Raw genomic sequence first — 21,429 nt, 5'->3', positions numbered from 1 at the left:
TATGAACCACTCAGTAAAAAGGTGACTGAAAAGCACAAGTCAGGGGATGAAGACAAGAAAATATCCAATAAACTGAATATTCCTTGGAGCCCAGTAAAATCAACCATTAAGAAACAGAAAGAGAATGACATGGCTGTAAATCTGCCGAGAACCTGAGTGACCATGCAAGAAGTCTAGTGAGGAAGGCCACCCAGAGATCTATGATAACTCTGAAGGAATTACAAACCACAGTGGCTGAGACTAGTGAGACTGTGACTACAGTGGCAAATAGAAAGCCAAAAAAACAAATGCACATGACATCTCCTCTAGAGTTTACTAGAAGGCACACGGGAGACACTGAAGTCAGCTGGAAGAAGGTTTTAAAGACTGATGAGGCCATAGAAGCATCAGACTAAACATCACGTTTGGCATAAGCCGAACACTGCACAATATCAAAAACACACAGTGCAGCATGGTGGTGGCAGCATTATGCTGTGGGAATGCTTCACTGCAGCAGGCCCTGGAAGGCTTTGAGGGTAAAGGGTGGTCAAATGAATGCAGCACAGTATAGGAAAATCCTAGAGGAAAACCTGATTTAATCGGCAAGGAGTCTGTGCCTTGGGAAAAGATCTCTTTTCCAGCAAGACCACGACCCCAGGTATGAAGGCAAAGCTAATCAGGAATGGCTTAAAATAGCAATGTTAATGTCCTGGAGTGGCCAAACCAGAGTCCAGTTCTCAATCCAATTGAGAATTTATTGCTGCTTACTCGAGATCTCCGTACATTTTGACAGAGCTTGGGCAGTTCTACAAAGAAGAATGTCGACAAAAGTGCAGGGTCCAGATGTACAAGCTGACAAAGAGAGACAGAGAGACCTGTACATACAGATTCTGCCAAAGACGCATTCACTAAACACTGACTCGAAGAGGGTGAATACGTACGCTAACAATTATTTAATGTTTTATATCTGTAATTAGTTTAGACCACTTTTATAGAGATATGGTTTTTATTTTGACATTAATGGATATTTTTAAACTGATCAGTGTCAAAGAAGTCAAATTAACTCCACTGCGTTTCAATGCAGTATAACAATAAAAGGTGAAAACATCGAAGTGTTGAATACTTTTTTATAGGCACTGAATTCTAAGCCAGTTGTTCATCTATTAACCAGTTCCCAAAGGGCACTGGCAAAAATGTAATTAGTTAAGAAATGAGTTCAAGAATGGTTGGTCTACCTAACAAGCAATGTGTCTTTAGAACGTTTTTACAATCTTGGCCGACCCCAATAATTGCAAAAAAACCACAGTTGGTTGCTGACTGCACATTAATGTGTCAAGCTGGCTCTGCTGTTTATTTCAGTCCTCATTCTGCTGCAATACTTTTGACATTTCTCAATATTTTCCACAAGTACTGTTTGCTTTTACTTCCTAAATCTAGGATTTTCTAGCAATTTGGAGAATAAAGCGGGTGTGACTGCTTACATTTTACATCACCTTAAACCTGTCCCTTCCTTTGAGGCAAAGCATTTCCTGAGATGCAGAAGCTATTAGACAGCATTTCAGCCCTAGAACTTCTACAGTGTTTAGACAGCTAAACCAAGCAGAAAGAGTGTGAGCTTTCTCTGAAGACACCTTTAAACACCCTAAAGCTCTACCAAATGTGGTTTGCATACATGTGAGTCTGCTTATTAAGTGAGTCCAAAGAGTGACTTTAAGAAAAATGTCTGCGCTGATTTCAATTATGATATTGGAAAAGCCATGACAACTTCCACCCCCCCCCCCCCCCCCCCACTTCCCTGTTCCACTAAGGGCACTTGGTGGGTGCGACCTGCCTCTGATGTAAACCAAGCAATTTAGATGTCAGAGTCCACCCCTTCCCACCAAACCAATACCCCCATTTTGGACATGTGGATGGTGTGTCTGCTTCTGCCTGGAGACTGACAATTCTGATTTGGGCATTGTAAGTAAAGATTGGCTACGTATTGTAATGCATACACCATGAGCTGCAAGTTATCAGTCATTTTTTGTCATGAAATGCAAGGAAGATTATTAAAGTAATATGTAGTTTGCTTCATTAGGCAATTTGTCAACAAAACATATACAAGACACCATAACAGATAAACAAAAAAATAAAATAAATCTAAATAGATGGGGTGGAGTGATGATTAATAATGTGGCCTGAGGAATCTAAGGCTTTGCATTTAAATCTGATGGCCATTTGCTGTCTGCGTGGAGTTTGCACATTTGTCTGTGTCTGAATGGGTCTTACTTTAGACATGCAGTTTTTTCTCACATCCCCAAACACATGCGTGCTTAGTTAATCAGTAATTCTGAACTGGTGGCAATGCAGTGCCCGTACAGAACTGGTTCCTACCTTGTTACCAAAAGTGCCAAAAAAGGCAGTGGTCTCCTGTTACCATAAATTGGATTAACAGGTTTTGAGAAGGTTAATGTAAATGTAAATGGGCAGCTCTGACCGTCATGCATAAATTCTATGAATCAAACACAACTGTTTTCCACTTCTGTGTTATTCTAGTTTTTGGAAGAACTGAAGCTCTTAAACTAATACTGCCATTTTTTTCTCATTCAGATGGAGAATGTCCTCTTTCAGACTCTTCCATGACAGCTTAAAAGTATCATATATAGGAACAAATATCAACAACAGCCCTAAGCGACAGCTTCCCTAAGGATGACCCCGATGTGTCCAGCTCCCAGTTTTTAATTGGCACTGCAGCCTGCCCTTCTCCCAAATATAGCAAAAGTCAATACATACCTAACAATGGGACCATGCAAGAACTACTATTTGTTGGTTAAAAATAGGAAAGGGTGTGAGATATACATACTGCATACATTTTCTCTATTATTTTTGTAAATGATATATTTACCAGGGCTTCCCCTTTGTATAACAGACAAATGAATGTATGCTACATCATAAAGCAGTATTAATAATATAGTAAATGCAGCAGTTCCACGTAAATAAAAACACAGGCTCTGCTAATTTTTAAAAAATTAATGGCCAATATACACTGATACTAAGAAATAAAAATAAGGAAATGCTAAGCCAGTTTTTACTGCAAACATCACGAGATCAGGCAATACTAAGTTGTGTACAATGTTTTGTGTTGTTGTTCAACAAAGTTTGCAGACTGAAGTGGGGCTTTTCTCTGGTGATTTGAAAAAAATCTCAATAAATCTGACATTATTTTGTGGTTAAGATTTTCTCCTGCATGCTGTTAACAAGCTTCTAGAAATAGAAAATGTAGAAAGAAGAACAAAATGAATGTCCAATATCGCTCCTCATGACAAGTGGTTTATACTCTAAAAACTATCTCTCAATATTTTCCACCAACGTTAAGCAAGGCAAGTTGCAGCATCAGGACAAGTTACAACTGTTTACAACCTTTGTTTTCAGTTAAAGTAAAGGTAGGTTAAGTGACTTTCTCAGGGTCACACAGTGAGTCACAGGCAGGAACTGAACCAGCAGTCTTGCGGTTTAAAGTGTAATGCCTGAGTCACACAGCCTGAAAGAGCTGATGTTAGACTAACAAAGTGGTGCAAGTCCAGTACGTCTTTAAAATATTGGTCTTTCTGACTTGTGCAGACAATCTCTGGAAAGTTGCAAATCTGTTAATAATGAGATAAACCAAAAAAAAAAAAGAATTACTGATTGGCCTATTAATCTTCAACTTGGCTTTGTTGCATACACTTCAGATTCATTGTATGAATCTCTTTGTTCTATTTTCATCAGGTAGAAGGTACTGCAGCATCCAAACCAATTCTGCCAAGTTCTGCAACAGCTTCTACCCCTTGGCTGCAGGGCTTAACGTATGGGCAAAATGGGCACTGGCAGGAGCAGAGGGGCCCATGATGTTTCTGATGCCTATGTATGTTTCTGTTTTGCTATCAAACTACTACTTTGTCCAGGGGCCTATGATGCTGTTAAGACGGCCCTGCTTGGCTTTCTGGACTCTGAACTGTTTGCTAGCAATCCTTAGATCTGCTCCTAGCAACTTATTTATATGCAGTACATTGTCATACATGTTACTACTGTTGATTTTTTATCAAGAGTTGTTGTTATTATTTATTTATGCACCCCTATCTATTTCATATTATTACTATCTATTTACTTGCCTATTATTTATTCATTTGATTAACTACTTATAGTATAGTATAGTATAGTTCTTTACCTGTCTTGCACTTATCCTGTGTTTATGTATATGTTGTTGGGACATCCTGGGGGATGTTATTTGTGCCACAGAATGCTGTAATACTGTGTATGGATGGCACGGCAATCAAGCCACTTAACTAACTTGAAATTAACAGGGTATTTATTTTTGTTTTGTTTTTTATTAATTACTGTTTGAAAATTGAGGCTGAATCATCCTAAAGGTTCATTGTTTCTTGTAAATGTTTAACTACATTGTTTTACTTCATTAAATCTTGTGAATACTTTATATAACACTTTTCATGATCAAAAGCACTGTATTTCAATTATGTAATGCTTAGAAGTGAAAACAGATAGTATCTAAGGGTCTACATCACCTTAAGTTGGCAACACAAGGATAAAATAAACAAGTATGAAGGAGAGCCGTAAAATAGAGAACTTCAGATTGAGATGTGACTTATTAAACTGAACAGAAGAGGCACACTTATCAAGTTGGTTCTATGTGCTTTGAAAAATGTCCTACTATACAGAAAAAAAACAGAAATCTTTCATGTATTGTAGGCTACCTAGCAGGACAGTAACAGATTAAGAAAGCCTGGATTTAGCCTGCAGTACTTACGTATTCAGCAAGAGTTCTTTTAAAATCATGAGCCATTGGTATTTTAAAGATCTGTTACTATCTGTTCATGGTTATTTACAGGCTCTGTATGGAGCCTGTTGCAGATCAAAACAAATAAAGGCTCTTTCTGGGACCTTCATGCGGATGAGTCTTTTGGGAATGAAAAATGGTACCCCTACTGCCCACATGGAATGTTTCCTCTAATAACCTAAAAATGTACATATTGGTGACTCTAAATTGGGTGTGTTGGAAGGGACTAGAGAAACTAATTTATAAATGTTCATTTTTATAGCACCTTTCACTGAAATCACAATAATGAGGTGCTGTAGAAAGCAAACTAAATTGCAATGTAAAACCTGCAGCATCAGTACTACACAAATTATAACACAATCAAGTTCATGGATATGACAAAACTTATTTTGTCAAAAAAAAGTGTTAATTAACCCAGGCAGGACACCCCCACACTAGATGGGACATCTAAAAGTCCTACAAACAGTTTAGACACAGTTCTTTGCCATTTTATGAGATGCTCAGTGATGCTGTAAGTTTTGAATGAAAACTTACAAAAACAAAGTAAAATTCACTAAACTCATACGGTGTATATAGACTTACTAGCTGTGTGTTGGTCTCCGGGACAAAAAAAACAACATGAAGACTCCCTAGCAGGTTTACTACATTTGTGAACTTGGAGAGGTATCACTTAACTCTTAAGAATTACCCAGTGTAGAGGACGTGGCCCTACCTGTGCTTGCTGCCCTGCTGGTTTTCGTAAGAAGACACTGACGACACCATATCTTAGCCGTATCGCTGGCATATGAATCCTATTAATCTTTGTCTGAAGAAAATACCTCTAGATAGACAGTGTTTTTAGTGAAAACTTCAAACGTTGCCCTCCGTTGCTGAGGTGTTTCACTTGCACGTTGTTGAGCTGTGGCATTTGCTTCGTTTCGACTTTGTGTCTCTTCATCTGTGTCATTAGCATGATGTTGTTTGCTGCACACAAGTCTCTCGTAGTGAGAAGTGAGGTGCTTGCAAAGACTGAAAAAATGTAAAAGTGCATGCATGCACCATCTAGTGGCTGTGGTTGAGTGTGAGCAGAACGGACTGCTCCACACACACACACACACACGCACACACACGCACGCACACACACACACACACACACACACACACACACACACACACACACAGAGCTCTTTCGTTTAAGTATGTCTAATAAGTGAGTTCATTGAATTTTGCTGTGTGGGCTGCAAAATTTGAAAAGAGTCAAAAGTTGTATTCTCTGTGTTTTGAGGTATTAAATTGATTAATGAATAAATGATCATGTCTTTTGCAATCGCCACTGTCATGACCAAGAACCTGTCATATCTGCGCCTCACAAAGTTCAGTTTGTTATTCAGGTTTCTATGGCATATCATGGGTTTAATAATATCTATTGTAATTAGGTAGCATAGTGTAAATCATTATAAGGTTGTTATTGTCATATAGACAGAGTATAATGAAATTCTTACTTGTATGTGCTAATCGACATACAACATGTCGCCACTCCCAAGGTCCATAATTCAGTAAGTGGGCATAACAGCCGTACCTCAAAACTTCTCCATTCCTTACCTGAAAAACCTCAGAATGCAGTTTTTAATTCTACACATAAAATATTGTTTGTGTTAAATGAATGACAACTGAAATTGAATCAGGTTAAGATAAGAAGAAAAGCACACACAGGGTAAAGAACGACAATAAACCATTATTTTGATGATGGTCACTTTTCACCAGTTTGTAATATCCTTGTTATATTGTACTGTGCCAGTCAGAAATATCCTCCTCTGGAGTTTTTACTCTTTGATATGAAACAACTATACACATTAGAGCAATGTGAGTGTACTGTACATCTTCAAAGAAAAGGTGATGAGAAGGGACACAAAGTTTCAGCTGTGTTACATTCATCAGGTGTGCCATATATACACAATTGTGCCGCTGAGAAGGCAAACAAATATTTGTGGAAGTTGAGCAAATATCGACTTTATAGGAAAATGTTTTAAAAGCTTAAGTCAATTCACCTTCACTTAAAGTGACACATTTCACAGACAGGCCATCATGTGGTCATCAGGAGCCTGCAGTGTGGCATAGTGATTAAGGCTTTGGACTTCAAACACTGAGGTAGTGGGTTCAAATCCCGCTACTGTGTGACTACAAGCAAGTCATTTCACATGCTTATACTCAAATTTGAAACACGAAAGAAATGTAACTAACTGCAATTCTCAAATGTTGTAAGTCACCTTGGATAAAGGTGTCAGCAAAATTAGAAATTTTTATAAACACAAGAAAACAGCTAAGAACAATATATATTTAAAATGAAAGGTAATTCAAATGGAAAATTGTATTAATCTACTTACAGATAATTTATGTTATATGTGTATTTGTACATTGTTAGCAATCCTACTGTAATTCTTGTTCTATGTACGGTATATTTGTGCTCTTTTGTCTTCTGTTTTTAACCCTGCAGTTTCTTTCAGGATTAATAAAGCTTCTATCTATCTATCTATCTATCTATCTATCTATCTATCTATCTATCTATCTATCTATCTATCTATCTATCTATCTATCTATCTATCTATCTATCTATCTATCTATCTAAATAAAGAGATGTTGGGGTGGTACCATATGTCTTATTTACCGTAAGAAACTCTGTGAAATAAAGCCACGCAACTATGCGAACGGTTTGACCCCCGCACATTCACATTAACCGCTTAAATGAATGTGCAATGGCCAAAATGAGAAGATGGGAAGAGATCGATGACACGTTTAAAGCGGCATCATCTTCAAATACCAGCAAGATTTTTTTTTTTTATAAAGAAACATAACTTTTTAAGTTTCGTAATAATTTAATAAACCGCTGCATTATCCTCCAGCAACCATAAAACTCCATGTACTGAAACTAATTATTTTACACCTTCTGTATAATGTAGAGTATATTCGCTGGCAGCAATACCTGGCTAACTATCCGCATCTAAACATTTTCTTATTATAAAAGATGGCACCTATATGTTTCGTTACAAATCACACTAGAAGCCACTAATGGAGTTGTGTTAAATTTGAGATTACAACGCTCTGTCTCAAGAAGCCAAAGAGATCGGTGGCTTAAAGCTTACAAACGGCCCGTGCGCATCTCTGAGACTAGCAGCTGCGAAGAACGTGGTGCTGCCTTGTGGGTTGATTTAAATAACTTGTGTGTGTGTGTGTGTGTGTGTGTGCGTGAGAGCGCGCGCGCGAGTGTGTTTGTGTATGAGCTCCCCTGTTCAACCACTGTTCCTGCCTTGCACGAGATGGTTACTAGGATGGGCTCCAGCTGCCGCGGATAAGCGGGTTTGGGCGATGAATGAATGGAGATAAAAAAAAATCGAGACAATTTTTTCCCCGTTCAGCTCCACGTTCTTCTTGAAGGATCCTGAACAATGTTCAGTCTAATTCACTAATGTACTCTCTATCATATTCTATCCGTGTGATTATAGTAGTTTTATCCATGAACACGTGACTCGTTATTATTATTATTATTATGCATTCCTTCCGTCACATCTCTTTAGGCTGATGCCGTTCACCACCTAGCATAAGGGATACCCAACACCCTTCGTAAAAATGTAAACGGTGTAAACGGCATTTTTTTCCTCTAAAACACGATTTGCTTCCCATCCCAGGTAATTTTATTCTTACTGTTTTGTTGACAGCGTCCCTCCAGCACCCCCAGATCCGCCCCACTCTCTCTCTCTCACTCGCCACCAGCCGCAGTCCAATGACAGCGCTGCCGCCCGCCCCCCCGCTCCGCTCTCCTCCGCTCCGCTCTTCTCTTCTCCTGTGCTCTCCTCCTGGCTGCTTTGATTGCATTCCTCTCTTTGTATTTAAACATCCGGGTTTCCCTACTGGCTGTGCTCTGGCTCTCCTCTTACAGAAGCCATTTTGGACTCAGTTCAGTTTCTTGCATGTCAATTTTAGCCGAGTCGCTTTGGTTATTCTCTGTTTTAAGAGGAAGACGGAGGAAAAAAGGGAGGAGGAAGAAGAAATATAAGCGTTAAAGCGACAGTAAGAAACTGAACATCTGCAGGCAGATTCTGCTTTTACGCCGGTTTGCCTGTGGTCTCTGGAGATCGCTGTCTTTCCTCGATGGATTTTATTACGTTGTAAAGTTTTTATTTTTTCCAAGCTTTTTTGTTTATTTGGTTCCCCCCTTCTCCGGTGCAATTTTGTTACACTGGATTTACTACAAGCAGGCGCGCTCAGAGACACGGGCGCTGAGCAAACTCTTCTGGTTGTGTGCTGTACGGAACGGCCCGGGGATCATTGGGCTAGCCAAATCACTCTCCAACCCCCATCGATATATACTCACATTTAAATCTATAGGGGATTTTAGTTCTGTTCTTAAATGGTTGAAAAGGATACCTTGATGTAACCTGAAGGAAATCTATCCGCTTCTCTAAAAGTGAAGGAATATGTTTGCATCCTGGCTGACTTTTGTACTTCTTTGGGGAACTTTTTGCGCAGGTAAGCAGTCTCTTTTCGGCTTTGCTGACTATTTTGTGCTACTGAGACTTAAGTTTGCATGGGACGTTGTATCCAGGGCTGATCGCAAAGCTAAGCTGCTGTTTACCACACTTCCTAAAACCTGGGTAACTTGTGATTCACGTAGGACGTGTTTATAGCCCAACAGGCAGTAAACTCCCCGGAGTTTCGACTCGGTGCAAGCAGAGCCACGCGCCCCATTCAGCTGCTGGGAATCTTATGTATTTCCGTGGATCGGATTCTTGCGATCACCGCGTTGCTCATCGGTGTGTTGATTGTGCCCCTTATTGTTGACATGAGATATATAGGACTTGATTCGGCGTGTTGGGGAAACGTTCGTTTGTTTTTCATGGAGGCGAGTCATGTGAACTGATTTGTAACGGGTCTGATCTCGTCCCAAGTTGTACAAATGCAAACTGTTCTGCTTATCAGCATTTCGATTTGTTACTTTTTTTTTTCTCATTCCATTTGAAGGTTAGAAGTGTTTATTATTATTATTATTGGTCTGTATGATGTTTACTGCCGACTGTGGCTTGAGGTTTATTGGAGTGTTTTGTGTTATAATGAAGTGTATGCTGCATGATATAGTAAAACACAATGTGATATGGAAGGTGCTGTAGTTCGTTTCTTTTATCGCACATGCTGTATCGGTGATGGAGGTAAAGTTCCTTGTCCTCAGTGTGGATGGACTTCTTTTTTGAACATGTCACGATCTGGTCTTTATTTACTCACTTTCCCTCTCGCTGTGTTTTTTTTTTTTTAGACACTGCAACAGATTTCTGGCGGGTTTTCATTTCATGTGGTCGCTTCGCTACGATCCACTTCTTTTGTTGACTTTGGGGGTTTATGTGAACAGAGAAAATGTGCCGTCGTTTGGGTTTTTAACGCCCATATGTGGACTGATGCAGTGGGTAATTCAAGTGCAGGGCTGCATCTTCCTAGGGTACTCGTCCTGGTGAAATACACAAACATCCCGGTGCTCTACAGACAGACAGATCTTTACATTTTGGTGGGATAAAAAACGCTCAGCAAAGGAAGCCCTCGCTAAAAACTTAAGCAAAATACCTTTACCGTTACTTATGCTGTCACGAAAACGATGACGATAAAGGGTTTATCAAACAGAATTAGTAGATTGATGTATTTGCGCTGTGTTTATTTGTCCGGTTCTTTGGAAAAAACTATTAATGTGATTTCTCTGTCTAAATGGAGTAAAAACCTAACACAAAATACACGTGAAATTGTTCGGCCACATGCGCTCTTGTTGTCTCTTTGTTTGGGTCCCTCATTAAATATGCGTGGCTTGTTTTGTTGGCTTTATTCGCACCATGTGTGACTGAGTAATAAATATTTTGTTATTTTTTTAATAATTGAAAATAGAAATTTTATAGCAATAGGGGAGTGTCAGTGCTCATGGTTACTGTGATTATTTCTAATATGGGGGGTAAATGCGGTTTAATTTCTCAATTCGTTTAATGAAGTGAGCCAAGCCCACAGCTAAACAAAGGTGTATGCGAGTCGCATGGTTTACACAGTCGGCCGTACAAACCCAGCGTAGCTTTGGCACAATAAGACTTGTGGCTTTGAGGCAAAAACGTTTTTTTTTTTTTTCTTTCCCACAATATCAATGGAAAGTTTATTTAAATGCTCGACTGCTTGATCGCGCTTACGCGTATGTCAGTTTCGGTGAGTCCCAGAGGTTATATATACACGCATGTGGATGAGTCATATTCTAAAATGATAAGCCTTCCAATGTACTAGACCCTCTACTGTGTATAAAAGTCACATGCCCGAATCTGAGAGGCAAGCCGACAGTACGTTTAATAAAAATAGAATAAATACTATTTTTGTGCGTATAAAAAGTTTAAATGTTTTTCTTTTTGTCCGAGTTTTAAATGTGAAAATCGACAACCGTATTTGTTAAAGTGAAAATTATAAATGTCATGCCACATTTTTATATGGCGCCTTCAATAACAGTGGGCTCAGTATTGTCCAACATTTTGACAATTATAAATCGTAACACTCGTATTTAATACATTTTCACTTTTTTTGTTGTATTTAGTAATAGGTTAATTGTCAAATAACCACAGTAAATTGGACATTTTTAGAAGAATCTCGATTACCGATTAAGAACGTTAGTATGTAATCGCGATAGCAATGAATCCCCTATAATGAAGTAGATCCAACTTTTGTTAAACAGTTTCGCCATCTAAACTGTTGAGTCGTGTAAGCAGGGATTGTAGAATGGCTGTACTTCTAGTGAACATTTATTTTCTATATATTTTTAATGGTTCCGTGTTCAGTTAACGTTATTCTGCCTCTTATGAACATGCATTGTAACTTTGTATTGAAGTTTCTGAAGCGTTGTCCTAACCGTTCGTTATTGTTTACGATGCATTAAATAAAGATCGTTTATTTAAACGTCTGGGATATTTACATTAGCTTTGGGAAAACATTAAGACTAAATGTACCTAATTTTTAAATAAGGTCTCAATAAAAAATACACCAAAGCAGATTGGGGATAGATGGGTGTACAGAATATGTGGGGTTAGTAGCATTAACAGGCTACGGTTACCGTGAATAGACCTGTATAGTTGTACTCCAGTCTGCAGTTCATTTGATATTAGGTGATTCAGAATATTTGACAGACTGAATTGCTTACATTTCTTTTGCTTTATTTTCCAAATGGAGAACAGGCCGGTGAAGTGACCTGCTCATGGTCACACGTGTCAGTAGCGGGGTTTGAACCCACATATTCGAGGCCAAAGCATTAAATACTACGCTACATCGGCTGCCTGAACCGTTTTATATCCTGTATGTGTGCTCCGCGTATCAGTGCACTTTTTATCTCACGTCACATAGAACGTACGCGTCACTTTAATGGACATCCTGATTTGGAAATAAAGCGGGCCCAATGGTTGACTGGCACCTTGTCCAGGGTATCATCCCATCTTGCGCCCAGAACTTTCAGGTTCAGTTAAGACATTAAATCTGTTGGCATCATATAATACATTATCAATGTCTGTACCATTTAATATTTTATTAAGACCTGACAAAGTTCTAACAATTGCACGAGTGCAAGAATCGATTAGTTTTGACCTTCAAGTGGTGCCTTTTCACGCATTTCTCGTTATTTCCGATCATCCAATCTCAGTGTTGGCTCGTGTTTGTGTGAAACCTTATTACTTAATGTTACGTTGTACTGTCGCGTGATAGAATAGTGCCTTGCAAAAGTTCCTCGATCCTCAGTTGCTCATCAGGATGATGCGGAAACCCCTAGGTAGTGAGCGTTAGGTATTGCTGAGAGGTTCGCTCAATCTGTACTTTTCTAACTTGGTATCCTTTTTTTTTTTTTTTTTTACGTTATGCCACATTCTATGATGACGCGCAGCCGGTTGAGTGAGATTCGGTGCATATTAGATCTTTGCTTTAATGTGGCCCTGCGCGCTCAGTGTGACTAAATGCAATTACTTTAGCTGTACCTCCTGCCTGTGTTTGCATTTTGTGTGCGAGGAATTGAGAGGATGTGTTAGGATCCGCTTGTGATTCGGTATGCTTGATTACCAAAATTCCGTTATGCAGAACTCATACGATTACATTTTAAAATAAACCCTCTGCCGGCCAGCCTGTCACCATCCCTCGCGGCGTGACGTGCTCGATGAATGGGAAACCCATAACACCGCTTGTTTACATTTTGTTTAGGGATGTGTGAAGAAAAAGAAATCGATGCAAATGGAACTCTGGCGACGTAGTTGAGGGAATATTCAAATTTATTATTATGTTCGAATATTGGGAACGATTACGAGGATTTGCATACTATTTAAGATATCAGCTGGACGGAAGGAATGCATGCGTAACAGCGTTTTTTAGCAGCTGAAAACAAAGCGGCACCAAAATGCTCGTTGGTGGTTGTGGGAGAGGCTTTATTTAGCGCAAATGCCTAGCCAGTAAACGATCGCACGTGTGTGGTTGCGCGTGTGCATGCATGGTGGCGTGTGTGTATGGGGTGGGGCTGTTCTTGTATGTGCACGTTTGGTCATCACGTGTCCTGCCATCCTAACTATCCCTACAATCCCCCCCTCCCCCGCCACATGGCCGATGTCATTAAAGAGATTCTCATTTGCTCCGCATATACAATTAAATGAAGAAGGTAGCCCTGTTTTTAAATCTCACCCCAAGACCTCCAGCACCCCGTCATGAATTTAGGTTCAGTAACCTCCGGAGTTCCATCAGCGACGTATTTGGTTGTGATTAACGCCCATCCCACGTCAAACCCCCCCCCCCATTTTCCGTACCCGCGCGCGCTCACGCAAGTTCCCGAGGGGAGGGGTGGATGCCATCCAGCACCAGCTTGACTTTGGCTCCGCCTTCCCCTCTCATTTGGTTCTTTGTTCAGTAACCGAAGGATTTGTGGCTAAACGACGCCTATCTTAGCTTTACGGAAAGGGACGCCTGCTAAAACGATGTTTTCTACAACCACTTCAGTTGGTTGCTGCCTCGCAATGGAAGTACTTTTTAAATCCTAACAATTTTGGAGGGTTTCATGGATTGTCAGGTGAGAAGTGATTACATGCATAGCCTAAAGCAGACCACCTCTGCAAGCTCCCCTAGGCCTGTTGATCTCAATCAGTCAAGCCACACATTATCTGAAGAATTTCGGCTCTCCCCTCCTCCACACCTAAGGCAGGACTTCATGCAGACTTTCTCACACTCGCACAGTTAATAATAAATGACCAAATAAAATATTGAAGAAGTTTTTATAAGGTACGGTGACAAGGACAGGGGGAATAGGGAGGAGAATCTGGAAAGGACTTAAGAGATCAACTCATAAGGGAAACGTATTGTACATCCCAAATAATAGAGCCCTTGTTTTAATTTAAAGGACCTAGTTTAAAACACTTGGCTTAATACACATTTTTTTAAAATAGCTAGAGTAGAGTACCCAGTGAAAACACTTGTGAGCCTAGGATAAATGCTGATTCCACACAGACCAGGCTGAGGTTTGAACCCAGAGCACCAAAACTGTAAAGCAGCTGTATGTTCTCAATATATTATTTAAATTCTCACAGTATACTGTAGAAATACACACCATGTTCAGTTTTAGGTATGTGTGGGTGTAAAGGTTATCCCAGCAGTTTCAAGTTCTGTGTTGGTGACAACCCTGTATAGGCCACCAGTTCATTGCACATTCTTTGACTTATTCCTACTATGCATTTTAAAGTTGGCAGCTAACTTTACACTCACACACACACAGACACACACACTCCTTGAGCATGCAAGAGAAGCCAGACATTTGTAGAGGTAAACTCTCATAAATAATGAGAGAATTTGTGAAATCCACTCAGTTAGTTACTGGGCTATAATTTGTTTTCAGTCTTCTCTTGTATTTTCAATCTATTTGTAGGAGTATAAAGTGTAGATTAGCTGGACATGTGTTGCATACATAGTGAGAATCTGCAAAATAAGTATAGTATATACTGGAAACTATGAAGTACATGTTCTTAATATATCTGATGTATATTTACAACATAATTGTTTGTTCAGTATAACTTGCAGTCATGTTTCTGTGTAATATACAGTATGTGTGAATTGTGTTGTGTTAACATGGCCTCCACAGCTGATTTTTTCTAGTGTTCATTTAAACGTGTGTCAGTTCCTTTTGCAGGTTGGTCATGTTGACATTTCTGTTTTGGCACTTCCGTGGCCCTCATTCAGCTAAGCCTTTATTCAATAATATATCGACCAATACGCTTTTATATACCTTGTGCACAGATTGCACTTTTGACACCCCTAATGGGCATCCTGAATTTAATTATCAGTGTAAACCCCATCGCACTACAGAAGTGCCAAAACCAACACATCTGCATTTTTACCACAAGGGAATTTACTCTGACAATTAAAATCGAAAGTAAGTTGGAGCGTCCGCTCAAGCTGTCACAACAGTGGCTTTTAAAATAGTTAAAATTGTTATGGTTTGTCAACTGTTAGGGTAGAGAGGTGAATGTTTAAAACCGTGCCTTAAGGTATTCTGTATTTTTGTTGGTGTGTGTGTGTTGGTGTGTGTGTGTATATATATATATAATATATATATATATATATATATATATATATAATATACAGTATGTTTTTTTTTTTTTTTTTCTTAAAAATAAAAAACATTTTGCAGCCAACAGCAGTTTGCCTAGCTCTTACTTACTATAGCTTATGAAAAGCTGTTTGGCCACCAGATTGCCCCCAGAGTCCTGATTTTTATTTGTTTTATACTATATATTGTTATATATTTGTGATTCAAGAATGAACACTATATTCTTACACTTTGTTTGAAGTATTTAGTAGAAGTAATGTTTATGTATTTTTAAAAATTTTAAAAGGCGTGAAACAAAGGTGTATCTGATAATCTTAAAATTATAAAGGTTTTGGAGGTTCACCCTACTACTTAGAGACGTTTTTATGGCTTGTTATTTCACTGTTTTGGTTCAGGGCAGTACCCGCAAGTGTGGTGGTTATCTTTGTTGTTTGATATATCCAGAGACCTGTAATAAAATCCTGGCTAAGGCACAATTTGATTGGTATGCACATATTTTGTTTGTGTTTTCATTGTATCTTTCCCACTTTTTCCAGATTTCCTCCCAAAAAAGTGCAGATTATCTTGATTGTTAAATGTTTTTTGATGAGTGCGGGTGTCCAGACGAGCATTCCCCTTAGTGGGAAGTGTTCCATCCATAACTGGTCACAGCCTTTTCCCTTCTGCTTCCATAAAACTCCTTGTACATATGGGACTCGGTAATTAAATAAAGTGGGTTTAAATGATGGATGGTTTGTGTTGTATTCAATGGGCTGATAGTTTGTGCGTACTTATAAATTTTGCTTGATGAAGCTGGAGTAGGAGGTAAATTCTAGCACCCCAGAACTGTAAAATCTTGATTGGTTTATGAATGGTGGCGATTGAATTTTAATTTTAGTGGGCCACTAACTTTGTAAGTTTTATTTATTTATTTATTTTTCTTGTTTGTGTTATTGTAAATCTGTTTTCATTTTCTGTGTTACAATGATTACTTGTACTTTCCTTACAGCTACTGGGTATTGTTAAGAATCCACTTAACTTTATAATTGGCTACCCATGATGTTTTTGTTTGCGGATCATTATCTGTCAATATCTTTATGAAATGTAAACACTGAAAACCTTTTTCACACAAGAAGGGTAGTATATAGTTCTAAATTGTAGCAGTGCTCTTTTTTTTTCTTTTATTTATTGTACCACTCTGAGATCTCTAAACATCCCTTTTTAGTCGACAAGTCTAAAACAGTAATTACTGGACTACAGAACCACTCATTTTGCTGCTGCTTGTGGCCCAAGCTATGGAGATTTTGTCTGCTTGCTGTATTGGTGTACAGTGCTTTGGCTCTGTGCTGCAGACTGTACTTTTTATGGTTTTTGGTGTTTCAGTTCTTACCACATACTAACAATCCTAAGTAAACAAGTGTAACTGATACCATGTTCTATTATTAGCTGCTGCTTTTTAAATATTTCCTAACCTCTCCTGACCACAACATTATAGGCTGAGGCACAGAAAGCTTACAGGCAATTGCTTACAGCTTTGGTTTGTTTTCAGTACTGCACATTTCTCTTTGCTTATGCTTTTAATGTTTGAGTACTAATTATTCTGTTCTCTGAATGTTTTGTTTGAAATTCTCCTTCTGATGTTGGGAAGCATATGAAGTGTAAGTGAAGAAAGTGGATCTGTGAGAGGGAGAGAGGATGAGCCAGAGCTGCAGTCATACTATGTGATGTTAAACTCATTTCTAGGTAGTCTGGTATCTGCCCCTCCTTGTGAGTAGGCTGTGTCATGTTTATTTTTTTTTTCCTCAGTCATGCAGGATATCCCAAGAATATACTAGTAAAGTGTGACTCAATTTAATGCTCTCTGTAATTAGCCATAACAAAATCAAACCGGTTTGTTTTTAGTTATGGGCTGGACTTCTGTTTGTATGAAAGTTGGTAGCCATTGAGCACTCATCTGGATGTACAGTGTTTACATTGCTCAGAATCTAAAAAAAGCCCAATCAAATGTACAAGAAGCATAAACTTGTAAACTTCGAACAAGAACAATTGTGTATTCATTGTGCTTGGTTTGTTGTACCATGACTCCTTGACCAATGAAAAAAATTGCTTTGTGTTGTTTTCATGGATAAAGTTGTCACCCTTTCCACTTTGTCATGGTGCAGTAGGAAATCTAAATCTGTGCTAACAAGTTGTGAGGAGGTGTAACTCATCATCCCCTGCAATTTGTTCTTGTGTAATCTGACATCCTTAAGACAGTGAGATCCAGCAACTGCTGTTAAGTGTGACAGGCACTTACAGTTCACATAGTGTGACCCTGGTCTTACCTCAAATGAAAGCTTGTTAGTCAGAGGCATTTTACATGACTTTCAGGATCCTTGTCTGGTATGTGTAATGTTTTTAACCTTGGAGATTACTGGGGTGAGGTGATATATCACTAAGTAAATTTCCTTTGATGGCTTACCTGGGATCTTTTCGGGTTATGTGTATGTAAGAGCCTTGAAGAAAGTAACAGTCCTCCTTGACACCAGCTATCCACACCCTTAAGTTGTACAGGTATTAAAATGTATCAATAGCATACATTTAGCAGCTGATATGGTTGTTTTTTGCATGGTGTGGTGTTTGCCTGCTCTCCCTGTGTTTGTGTTTCTTTTATATCCTTTCTTTTCAATGACAGGTGATGGGTGCATCACTTATATCTGGACAGTTTATACAGTAAGTGTGGTTTATGGTGGACTGATACTCCATCCAGAGATCATTTCTGCTATGCTCTTATTGCTTTGCATGGTAAGACATGTCTCTCTGTGGACCATTTTTAAAAATGGCTTACAAAAGTGTTTGGATGAATGGATAATAGGCAGGATTTGTAGTTTAGTCGTCTCCCCACAAGCTATTAAAATTTTAAATCTGGAGTGGATTATACCTTTTACCTTGTTTTTTTAAAGGTTTTGCATTACATCTAACTAACAAGTTAATTACAGGTTTGGTCAATATTATTGGTATCCTTGCATTTTGGGTATCTCAAGTTCAAAATCTCCTGAAGGCAGTAGGATAGTTTTGGTCTGTATACACTCATTTGTCTGACACAGAGCAGAACAGGAACAAACAGTAACAATTAAAAAAGGAAATGTCTGGATATAGTATAAAACAGAGAAGCTGTCCTAACACAACTGAACAATTTAAAATCATTTTGATTGGAAGATCTTGATTCTTATTGCAGTGAAATTGGACTCCTCTCAAATAAACTGCCAGAAATCACTAGACACCAATTAACGAATGAATGATGGCTTTAAAGTTTAAAAGAAAGGCCACTTTCCTTCCTTGTTCCTTATTAGCAATGTCAAAGATAAGAGATGTCTGTGACCCATGGGGGGGGGTAGGGGGTTGGAAGGGTTACAAAACTTAAAAATGCAAAAGTGTACAAGGTCACAGCTAGATCTTAATGTTTCTGCTTCTGCTATTCACCATGTTATTAAGCAGTTTGCTTCTCGTGGAACTGTCAGAAACCTACCAGGGCATAATGGAAAGAGGAAATTTGATCAAAGGCATCATCGAAGGTTGGAGCACCACATAAGAGATCTAAAGAGCAGAAAGCTTATCTGCACATGCAAAAGTAGGGTTATGTTGGTGAAGGCCAAAGAGGAGCCAACTCTTGGAAGACAAACATAAAAAGACTCAACTGCTCATTGCCCAAGCCTACCTAGAAATGTTCTGCGAAGTGATGAAACCAAAGTATAGTGGGTTTTTTTTTTTTTTCCCTTTTAGCAATGCAGACCATGATCTGTAACAGGGGTTCTCATAATTTGTACGGTGTCCCACTGTGGCTTCCGGTTTTTATTTTAACCAGATTCATAGTCGGTGACCACAACTAATAACACTGATCTCATTTAATTAGCTGGTATTTTTTTCTCTTCTGTTATTCTAACTTTTTATATCCTGTTATCACTTCCAAAGGTTGTACAATCAAGTATTAGGGGAGGGTGCATAATATTGTCCAGGTCTTATTTTGACTTTTTTTTCTGTGAGAGAGAAGACATGCATCTTAAATTTGGACATCCTATTAAAACATTCTGAAATTCAAATTTGGTATATTTCCAGTTATTTCTGAAGGTAATGTACATGACATACCTCAAAATGCAAGGGTGCCAAGAATATTGACCACAACTGTACATTCACCAAAATTGCTACAGTTTGCATAATTCAACAATTGGAGTAGTTGGGCTAACAAATTTCCATCCATCCATCCATTTTCCAACCCGCTGAATCCGACCACAGGGTCACGGGGGTCTGCTGGAGCCAATCCCAGCCAACACAGGGCACAAGGCAGGGAACCAATCCTGGGCAGGGTGCCAACCCACCGCAGGACACACACAAACACATCCACACACCAAGCACACACTAGGGCCAATTTAGAATCGCCAATCCACCTAACCTGCATGTCTTTGGACTGTGGGAGGAAACCGGAGCGCCTGGAGGAAACCCACGCAGACACGGGGAGAACATGCAAACTCCACGCAGGGAGGACCCGGGAAGCGAACCCGGGTCCCCAGGTCTCCCAACTGCGAGGCAGCAGCGCTACCCACTGCGCCACCGTGCCGCCCGCTAACAAATTTTAATTTACTTATTTAGTAATTTTTTGTTTGTCTTGTCCACTTGACTTAACTTCCATATAGACTGTCACAGTGAAACCAGCAGATTCTGACTCTTGGCAATTACTGTGTGGCCTACAGATCATTTTCCATTTTTTTTCTATGACGTGTGTGTGTGTGGCTTAAGTGTACTGTGGATATGCAACATAGAATATAAACATTCATGATCTTGACACTCATGTCATTTTAGTTACTAGAGAGTGCCAGTGGGTACAAGGCAAAATAAATTGCCTTTTTGATGTATCGTAATATTGGACTTAACTAATGGTTATGAATTACATACTGGTTGTGCTGGAGATAGTGTAGATGTGATAAATATAGATTTAGCAATTGGAAGGTTTCCCTTGATATGCATGTTGTTCAAGCTTTATAGTCATTTTTTTTTTTTCACAGGACTTTGCAGATGCACATCTTGATTAGTTATGCGTTAGTCACATGATTGTGCAGAGAGATGTGTATGTATTTTACAGTATATATTTAGAGGGTCATTTTAAACGATGTCCAAAAACATATCTTCTTGATATTCCATAGAAGTTAATTGTGTGAGCAAGGAATAGAATGGCATCTACAAAGATATTCCGTCTGTATGTTTTGCTTTTGAAAGTGTTCAGCTGAACATGCAAGCATTGTCCCTGGAATTAGAGAACAATGGCATAATTTTGCTAGTGGTCAAGGCAAAGGGACCAAAGGAACAGAGACCAAATTCAGGATCATCAGTCAAATGAATGAGACTCTAGTTTATTGAAATTTTTTTTTTTTTTTTTTTTTTTTTTTGGTTTGTTTTCCAGAACCGTATGTCATATAGTATACTTCTATACATTTTTTTTTTTCACACAACAATGATACTCCCATGTCAATATAACCAATATACTATGAATATGTAAAAAAAACAAAAAAAAAAAACACTTTTATATACATCTGCTCCGCTAAGAATAGTAGTGGATGAGTTGTGTGTTAGCAGCTGATAAGCCACGTAGGTTGCGCAGTGATAGCACGGCTGTCTCGGTGTAAGGAGATTGTAAGTTTGCGTCCTGTTTCCTACCTTTGTGAATATTGGAATAAGGTGCCCCCCCCCCGTCCCCCCAGTTTAACAAACAAATTCCACCTTGCACCAATACTATTCAGATTAATAAATAGAAAAGCTGACTTTAAGTAATCTTTTAAAAAGCATTGCTTTTCTGCTCACCTCCTGGCAATGTGTTTGCAGCACACCAGGATATTTTTTTTCCCCCCACTGAAAATAGGTTGGCTGTGGGGGTAGTGGGAGCTGACCACCTTAAACATGTTTCTGTCCTGCAGTTGATGTCTTTAGGAAGGTGCTGTCTGTTTACTCATTGACCATCATGGCATAGTTGATGGTAAACTGCAAGCTTCACTGTACATAGGTTTTTTTTACAGTTTACTAAAAT

General features: G+C 38.9%; 1 protein-coding gene across 1 annotated transcript in view; it reads left to right on the top strand.

Moving 5' to 3' along the window:
- Positions 1–8,638: 8,638 nt before the first annotated feature.
- acvr2ba (activin A receptor type 2Ba) overlaps positions 8,639–21,429 on the top strand; it is a 137,398-nt gene continuing 124,607 nt past the window's right edge. Inside the window, exon 1 of the mRNA XM_028804171.2 lies at positions 8,639–9,295. Coding sequence (XP_028660004.1) covers positions 9,244–9,295 — 52 coding nt within the window. The 5' untranslated portion in view covers positions 8,639–9,243. The remainder of the gene's footprint in view (positions 9,296–21,429) is intronic.

Source organism: Erpetoichthys calabaricus, chromosome 6, assembly GCF_900747795.2.
Source record: "Erpetoichthys calabaricus chromosome 6, fErpCal1.3, whole genome shotgun sequence".
NCBI lineage: Eukaryota > Metazoa > Chordata > Cladistia > Polypteriformes > Polypteridae > Erpetoichthys > Erpetoichthys calabaricus.
This window is presented reverse-complemented; position numbering and strand designations above follow the sequence as displayed.